General features: G+C 42.1%; 1 protein-coding gene across 1 annotated transcript; it reads left to right on the plus strand.

Annotated features, from left to right (window-relative positions):
- The first annotated feature begins 841 nt into the window (after positions 1-841).
- On the plus strand, positions 842-8,286 carry LOC114489705 (olfactory receptor 1J4-like). The gene is made up of 2 exons (XM_028503564.2): positions 842-1,330; positions 6,968-8,286. Exons 1-2 carry the CDS (start codon positions 842-844, stop codon positions 7,961-7,963), a joined length of 1,485 nt encoding a protein of 494 aa, XP_028359365.1. The 3' UTR covers positions 7,964-8,286.
- The last annotated feature ends 608 nt before the right edge of the window (positions 8,287-8,894 follow it).

The raw sequence follows: 8,894 nt of genomic DNA on the forward strand, positions 1-8,894 counted from the left end.
GCCTACAGAATTGGCATCACTTATATTTCTATTTCTCAAAAGCTAAGTACGTGAAAGACCACAAATTCTTAGTGGGACTGTGAAGAGGTCTGAAATGCTGGGAATTTGGTCAGGTGTGTGGATTTAACTAGGAAACACAAGCAAAATCCTTAGTCTGGTATCCAGGCATTCACCAAAATGTTCAGCACTGTTACAAAAGAGAGCTTGTGGACTTTTCTCGTTCCAGAGCTATTGTGGCATCAAGTGGCTTTAAAAGGCCACCAATTCCTAGAGTGTCCCTGAGGTTACAGCTGTAGGTCAATGGGACTTGGCAGGTTCGCAGAGTGTCACATTGTTCCTACATCTTCTCAGCACTGAAATCTCATGTTTACTTAAGGCAGACACCACTGATCCCAGTTTTCAGGGCTCATCTTCCAATTCTACTGCAGTGAATTGTGTATTCACTGGATTGGGGTACAAATTATCCCTCCATGTTCATCCAGATCTAACCTCCCAGAAATAGGGACCTTGCTTTTCCTGTTCACTGTGGCATCTCAGTCCTTAGGAGAGGTCCCAACACAGACTCCATGTTCCATAAGTAATGGCCGAATGAAACAGTGAACACCTCCCACTTCTGTGAAATGAGGCCTTGTTGGCTCCCTATGGGTTTCAATGATTTCCAGGAACCACATTGGGTTACTGTGGAGATGCATACTTTTACAGGTCTAACAAATGAATAAACGTGTAGAAAAAAATTCATGATTTCCCCCAAAATTGCAGTATGAGATGTGATGGTCCTGGTTGTCTTTTATAGGTTCCTGAGATTCCCAAACCTCCTTCATCTTCGGCACAGAAGAACAGCATGAGGCCTGAGAACCAGAGCAGCCTGTGTGAGTTCCTCCTCCTGGGGCTCCCCATCAGGCCAGGACAGCAGGGAGTGTTTTTCACCCTGTTCCTGGGCATGTACCTGACCACGGTGCTGGGCAACCTGCTCATCATCCTGCTCATCAGGCTGGACTCCCACCTGCACACGCCCATGTACTTCTTCCTCAGCCACTTGGCCTTTTCTGACTTTTCTCTGTCATCTGTCACTGTCCCAAAGATGCTAATGGACATGCACACACAGCAACAATCCATCCCCTATGTGGGATGCATTTCTCAGTTGTATTTTTTCATACTTTTCGGTGGTCTTGACAATTTCCTTCTGGCAGTGATGGCATATGACAGGTATGTGGCCATCTGTCACCCTCTACACTACACCACCATCATGAGGGAGGGGCTGCGTACACTGTTGGTGGCTGCCTCCTGGATTATCTCCTGTGGCAGTGCCCTCTTGCACACCCTCCTGTTGGTCCGACTCTCCTTCTGTGCCAACAATGTCATCACCCACTTCTTCTGTGACCTCACTGTGCTCCTGAAACTCAGCTGCTCAGACATCTCCCTCAATGAGCTGGTCATCTTCACTGAAGGGAGGAAATGCTCTCTTTCCTGCCTTTGGCTATTGTTTTGGGCTCATATATCCGTATAGGGACCATCATCCTGAAGGCTCCCTCCACTAAGAAACTCTTGAAAGCCTTCTCTACCTGTGGCTCCCATCTCTTTGTGGTGTCTTTATACTATGGGACATTTGCAGGTGTTTACTTTTTGTCCTCTTCGTGGGATTCCAAAGATGTAATTGCTTGGGTCATGTATATGGTTGTTACCCCTATGCTGAACCCCTTCATCTACAGCCTGAGGAACAGAGATATAAAGCAGGCCTTAGAAATGTTTGTCAACAGGGTTAATTTATTTAAGTGGAAATCACTAAATCCTCTTACTGCAGTCAGGAGCACAGTGAGGCACATGTCTTAACACTATTGTAAGGTAGACATATCCCCACAACTTTAACAGAATATCCATTGTGCGATCATGTATTAGTGTTGTTAATATGTCAACGAGGTCAGGTTTGATACTGGAATTATTTATAATTCTTTATTTCTAATTAACACTTTTCACTTCATCATCTCTTATAGAGTCTGTGTCTTGCATGAGAGCAGCAGTTTGAAGGCAGCTTTCTGCCAGAGAGGGGTGCAGGCGGATCCCATGGTTTTTTGTCCATGTGCTGTCACAATAAAAAGAAAAAGCTGGAAACAAAGTCTTAAGCTGTAGTTCATGTGTCACTAACAGTGGTATGAGTTCAAGATTCTGCCACCACTTGCCACATATCCAAAGATTCAGCAAATACGTAAACACTGAGGAAAAGGGAAGTGATGCCTTGCTCTTACAGGAAAACTGTTATGTGCGTGGAAATGCAGAGGCTGGAGAGAACTCTCTGGTGTCAACCTAGAACTGGAGATATTGATTCAAACTTATGGGTCTTAAAAATTATATATTGATGCAAATTTGTATATGTCAATATCTATACTGTTCCCACCCCTCATTCTTCCTGATCCACTCTGTATGGGTAAACATTCCTTTAGTTTCCTAGTTCCTACTTTTTACTTCTGTTTCTTTTACATATACTTCCCACATGGCTCTCTAAGATCATTTAGAATGCTTGTAAGCAATCAACACACCTAAAGCTTCAAAATGAATCAAAGGGTTGGATTGTAATTGAAAGAATGGGAATTCATGAGTCCATAATAAATAAGTATGTAAGTAAATAAATAAATCAAGGAAATGAGTGGGGAGTAAGGGGAGGTTTCTTCTTATAGGAAAATACAACTAATAAAAATACAAGAAATGATAGAATTGGAAGAATCACCATCTGGTGACCACATTTGGAAAATTTCATCATGTAACAATCACCAATGGATGTTAAATAGTCAGTACAAAGTTAAGATGGAAAACGCTATGATTGTCTAATTTCAAACTATCTACCCAAATGATATCTATTAACTACAAGGTGAACATAGTAACTTTAAAAAATGGTAAATTTGCAACAGAGAACCTGGCAGACACTATCTTAGCCATTTGATCAAGGATAAAAACAGTAGCAATTCGAAAAATTAATATGACATGGTTTCTAATAATATGCACTGTGGTGTATCTGCCCAAACTCTAATAAGTCTGAAACATACATACATTAATATATACATGCACACAGATGGTAAACATAGTATAACATTAAACATTGGGGAATCTGGATTAAGGCCTTTCCACAAATTCTTCATGCCATTTTTACAACATTTCTGTATCTTTAAAATAATTTCCAAATGAAATGGTGAAAAATCCTTTGTCCCAGCTGGCACATGCCCAAGAAGAAAGGACTCCAGGCATCATTGGAATCAGGGTCACTGTCCCCTAGGACTCCAGCCCCTCTGGCTCTTGGACACCCAGCTCCCAAAGGGCAGGCAGAAATTAGCCAGAAGCTTGGGGACTGGGTGTCAGTCTCTCATTAGCAAGGGTTATTTTTGAGTCATTTCTCTGGAGCTGTTGAAATAAAATGAAAGTCTGTACAAGTGCCAAAGCCCCAGGCATTTCTTCTGTTTTTGAAGAAAACGCTGCAATAGTGTTGCCCTGAGGAGCTGGGCACACAGTTTGGAGTGGGTGTCTGAACTCACCAAAGATGAGCACAGGTCAGAGGGGCTGGATGTCTGAACCTGGGGACGTATCTGCCTGTGTGCCAGTAGGTTCATATATGACAGCCTGTGTCTATGGCTCTGTGTCTCTGTGAGTCTGCAGGTACTGTGTATGCTCTTGTACATGCTGTTTGATGGCTGCATGTGTGCACATGTGTGCACATTTGTTTGTCTTCTATCTGACTCAGTGTGACTCTTTTCCCGAGTTAGACCTAACATTGTCTCATTTTAACCCATGTACACCAAGTTACCAGATTCCTTCTGTGAGTAGGGACTCCTGATTCATGCCTGTGATTTTAAGTACTTGCATCACAGCTGAGCATCTGAGGTGACATTGTTGGCTCTGCTGCTAGACAAGAAGATGCCTGACCTCAGAGGAGCCAATGTCAGGTCAGAGAGGGTTCACACCTCTGCTCAGCAGTGTGTGCTGGTGCATGTGTGAGCTGTGTCTGTGGCTGAACACGAGTGTGTGAGAGCAGGAAGGTGTATTTTTTGTTTACTGTGTGTATGTATGTTACTATGTGTGTGACCACGTGCATGGGATGCTGGTGCTGGTTTAATGCGTGTACCTGTGATTGAACAGGCTTCACTGCCCCATGCTGACAGCCTTCCTCCAAGAAGGGGATCAGTGAGAAGGGGCAGAAGCATGCCTGCTTTTAATAAGAGGGTGTGTGCTGCTTGTTGTAGAGAGTGTGTGGCTGGGTGTGCATATGTGTTCTTTGTGTGTGTTTTTTATGCAATTTTTGAATTTTTATGGTTGGTGCGGTTTTGGTGATGTGTCTATACTGTCTGAGTTTTGTGTATGTGGTGAATTGAGTGTTTACCAAGTGTGTCATGAGTCAGGTGTGTTGATGTGCATTGCCATTGTGTTTCCAAGTGAATGGCCCATCACTGTGTGTGGTGTATGTCTCATTTTGTGTTACTTATGCCTTGTATGTATGTATTTGGGCAAAAAATTCATTTGTTTTTCTCCATAAGATGGCTCTCATTGTACTTAGTTGTATTTAACTTCATTTGAGAGAATTTTGTTAGACTGTATTGTGACAGCTGTCATATCAGTGTCCATTTTAAAAATGCTTCTCAAAATTCGTGCATTTTTGTGCAGCCATTTTAATACTAAAAATGGGAGAACATACCCAACATTTTCAGCATATTATGTTTAATTACTTCAAGGAAGGTAACAATGTAACTGAATGAAACACACACAAAAAAGATTTGTGCAGTGTATGGAGAAGGTGCTCTGACTGAAAGTGTCAGAAGTGGTTTGCCAAGTTTCTTGGTACTACTGACATTTTGGGCAAATACTTCTTTGCTGTGGGGCTGTCTTATACATTGGAAGATGTTTAGCAGCACCCCTGGCCTGTATACACCAGAAGCAAGTAGCAAGAAATAGCAACATACTCAAAATATCCACATCAAGAAATTTATTGGTGAAAATAAAAAAGGTATTATTTTACAGAAAAAATGTAACAGAATTTTTGGCCAACCCAATATGTGAATGTTATGAGCTGAGCCACATATTGGCTCTCCTTCCTTTGGCATGGGAAACTGGTCAGAGGTAACCAGAATTCACAAATCAGCACTGGGTGTGTGTGTGATCTGCATCCAGGACTTTCAGTGTTTCCTTAAGTGTCCTCATTCTGGAGCACCATTAGCTCAAGTAACCAAACTGTAAGCAACTCTGTTTCTTAGAACAAATCAGCTATCATTTTCATGTAGCTGAGTATGCTCAGCATTTTGCAACCATTTAGTTTTATTAAACTTTGAGGCCCCCCACCCCTGAAAGAATGAAAGAAGAAAAGAAAGACAAACAAAGAAAATCCCTGCAGCCATCCTGCTGTGTAAATGTATTGGGCAGAGTCACCATCAACTGGTGGTGGGAACTTGGAAAGCCACTTCAATCCTAGGCCTCATCTTCCACATTCATAACATGGGAAGAATTACCTTGGCCTTTAGAATCTTACAGAGGCCCTCAGAAAATAGTTATTGCATCAACAGTAGTTCACGTACAGAATTTTTTTTGGCAGTTGAAAAGTATATAAAAATGAAGGAATGAAATTGTCTCATAAGAAGACTAAGAAGAGTTTGGACAACTTTCAGTCCTCACAGATGATAGCATGCTTGGCTCCCCTAACCAATAAATGAGAAGTTTCCATGTGAAATGGTTCTGAGGATGGGTTCTGATCACATGGATGCATTAGACTGAACCCCAAGAGGTAGATAATGCACGCTAATTTTTAACTCATAGAAAACAGAATGCCCTGGTTGGTGTGGCTCAGGGGACTGAATGGCAGCCTGTGCACCAAAAGGTTGCTGATTTGGTTCCTGCTCAGGGTGGGCCAGGTCCCTAGTAGGGGGCAAGTGAGAGGCAACCAGTTGAGGTATTTCCTTCATATTGATGTTTGTCTTTCTCCCTCCTTTCCCTTCTCTCTAAAAAATAAGTAAATAAAACCTTTACAAAATTAAAAATGTGATTATCAACTATATAAAAAGAGAAGATGCAGGTATGCATCATGGTTAAACATATAACTTGTAATATAGACAGATACACACACACATGTGTGCTCCATTTTGTCCCCACCCTGCCTCTGTGTGCCTACAGAATTGGTATCATTTATGTTTCTATTTCTTAAAAGCTAAAACAGGTGAAAAAACACAAATTCTTAGTGCGGCTGTGAAGAGGTCTGAAATTCTGGGAATTTAGTTGGGGTGTGTGGATTTAACTAGGAAAGGCATGTAAAATCCTTAGTCTAGTACCCAGATATTCACCAAAATTTTCAGCACTGTTACAAAAGACGACTTGTGGACTTTTCTGGTTTTGGAGCTATTGTGGCATCAGGTGGCTTTAAAAGCCCACCAATTCCTAGAGTGTCCCTGAGGTTAAAACTGTGGGTCAATGGGATTGGCAGGTCCACAGAGTGTCACATCATTCCAACATCTTCTCAGCACTGAAGTCTCATATGTACTTAAGGCAGATACAATTGATCCCAGTTTTCATGGCTCATCTTCTAATTCTACTGCAGTGATTTATGTATTCACTGGACCAGTGTACAAAGTATCCCTTCATGCTCACTGAGATCTAAACTCCCAGAAATGGGGACATTGCTTTTCCTGTTCACTGTGGCATCTCAGTCCTTAGGAGAGATTGCAACACAGATTCTGTGTTCAGTAGGTAATGGCAGAATGGAACAGTGAACACATTCTGCTTCTGTTCAATGAGGTCTTCTTGGCTGCTTATGAGTTTCAATGATTTCCAGGAACCACACTGGGTTACTGTGGAGATGGATACTTTTACAGGTCTAACAAATGAATAAACGTGTAGGAAAAATTCATGATTTTCCAAGAAAATTACAATATGAGATGTGATGCTCCTTGTTATGTTTCCAGGTCCCTGAGATTTCCAAACCTCCTTCATCCTCAGCAGACAGAAGAGCAGCATGAGGCCTGAGAACCAGACCAGAGTGTCCGAGTTCCTCCTCCTGGGGCTGCCCATCCTGCCAGAGCACCAGGGTGTGTTCTTCACCCTGTTCCTGGGCATGTACCTGACCACGGTGCTGGGCAACCTGCTCATCATCCTGCTCATCAGGCTGGACTCCCGCCTGCACACGCCCATGTACTTCTTCCTCAGCCACCTGGCCCTCACTGATGTCTCTTTCTCATCTGTCACTGTCCCTAAGATGCTCATGAACATGCAGACTCAGCAACAATCCATTCCCTATGTGGGATGCATTTCTCAGTTGTATTTTTTCATACTTTTCGGTAGTGTTGACAATTTCCTTCTGGCAGTGATGGCATATGACAGGTATGTGGCCATCTGTCACCCTCTACACTACACCACCATCATGAGGGAGGGACTGTGTGTGCTGCTGGTAGCTGCCTCATGGATTATTGCCTGTGCCCATGCACTGTTGTACACTGGCCTCTTGGTCCAACTGTCCTTCTGTGCCAACAATGTTGTTACCCACTTCTTCTGTGACCTCACTGTGCTCCTGAAGCTCAGCTGCTCAGATATCTCCCTCAATGAGTTGGTCATCTTCACTGAGGGAGGAATGCTTTATTTTCTATCTTTGGCCATTGTTTTGGGCTCATATATCCATATAGGGACCATCATCCTGAGGGCTCCCTCCACTAAGAGACTCTTGAAAGCTTTTTCTACTTGTGGCTCCCATCTCCTTGTGGTGTCTTTATTCTATGGGACACTTGCTGTTGTTTACTTTTTGTCCTCGTCATGGGATTCTAAAAACATAATTGCTTCAGTCATGTATACAGTAGTTACCCCCATGCTGAACCCCTTCATTTACAGCCTGAGGAACAGGGATATAAAGCAGGCCTTAGAAATATTTGTCAACAGGGTTAATTTATTTAAGTGGAAATCACTAAATCCTCTTATTACAGTCAGGAGCACAGTGTGGTACATGTCCTAGCACTATTGTAAGATTGACATCTCCATAGAAGTTTAATAGAGTATCCACTCTGTTGTAACGTATTAGTGTAGTCAATGTGTCTACAAGTCATGTTTGCTACTCAGGTTATTAATCATTCTTCATTGCTAACTGACAATTTTTCTTATCATCTCTTCTAAGCAACATGCAAAGCCTTATGGCAAATACACTGCAGAATTATAATTGTGGATTTGTCTTTTTCTCCCTTTACTTTTGTCAGTTTTTTCTTATGTACTTTTACACGGTTTTATTGAGGACACACTGATTTAACACCATGATCCACTCCTGCTGAACTTTTTTTTTTGAACTGATTCTTATGCCGACTTTTGTTGGCTTCAAGCTGATTGCATGCATGTCTTCCCAACATACATTCAGTGGCATCTTGTTGGTAGAGTGCAGTGAGCCATGATCACAGTATTTTCTGTATAAAAATTGGCATGTGGTATATAAAGTAAGGCTTTTAACAAAAGAGACAGACTTTAAAAAAAAACTATGGTACATTTACATGACAGAATACTACCTAACAGAAAGAAAGATGGAGCTCCTCTCCTTTGCAAGAGTATGGATGGAACTGGAGCAAATTATACTAAGCGAAATAAGCCAGGTGGTGAGGGACAGATACCATACAATCTCACCTTTAAGTGGAACTTAATCTACAAGACAAACAAGCAAGCAAAATATAACCAGAGACATTGAAATTAAGAACAAACTGACAGTAACCAGAGAGGAGGTGGGAGAAGATAATGGGGAAAAAAAGGGGAAGGGCTTTCAGGAACAAGTATAAAGGACACATGGACAAAACCAAGGGGGGTTGGAATCAGGGGAGGGAGGTGGTGATGGCTGGGGTAGGAGTGGAATGGTGGGGGGGGGGAAATACAGACATCTGTACTCGAATAACAATAAAATTAAAAAT

This window comes from Phyllostomus discolor, unplaced genomic scaffold (assembly GCF_004126475.2).
Source record: "Phyllostomus discolor isolate MPI-MPIP mPhyDis1 unplaced genomic scaffold, mPhyDis1.pri.v3 mPhyDis1_scaffold_24, whole genome shotgun sequence".
NCBI lineage: Eukaryota > Metazoa > Chordata > Mammalia > Chiroptera > Phyllostomidae > Phyllostomus > Phyllostomus discolor.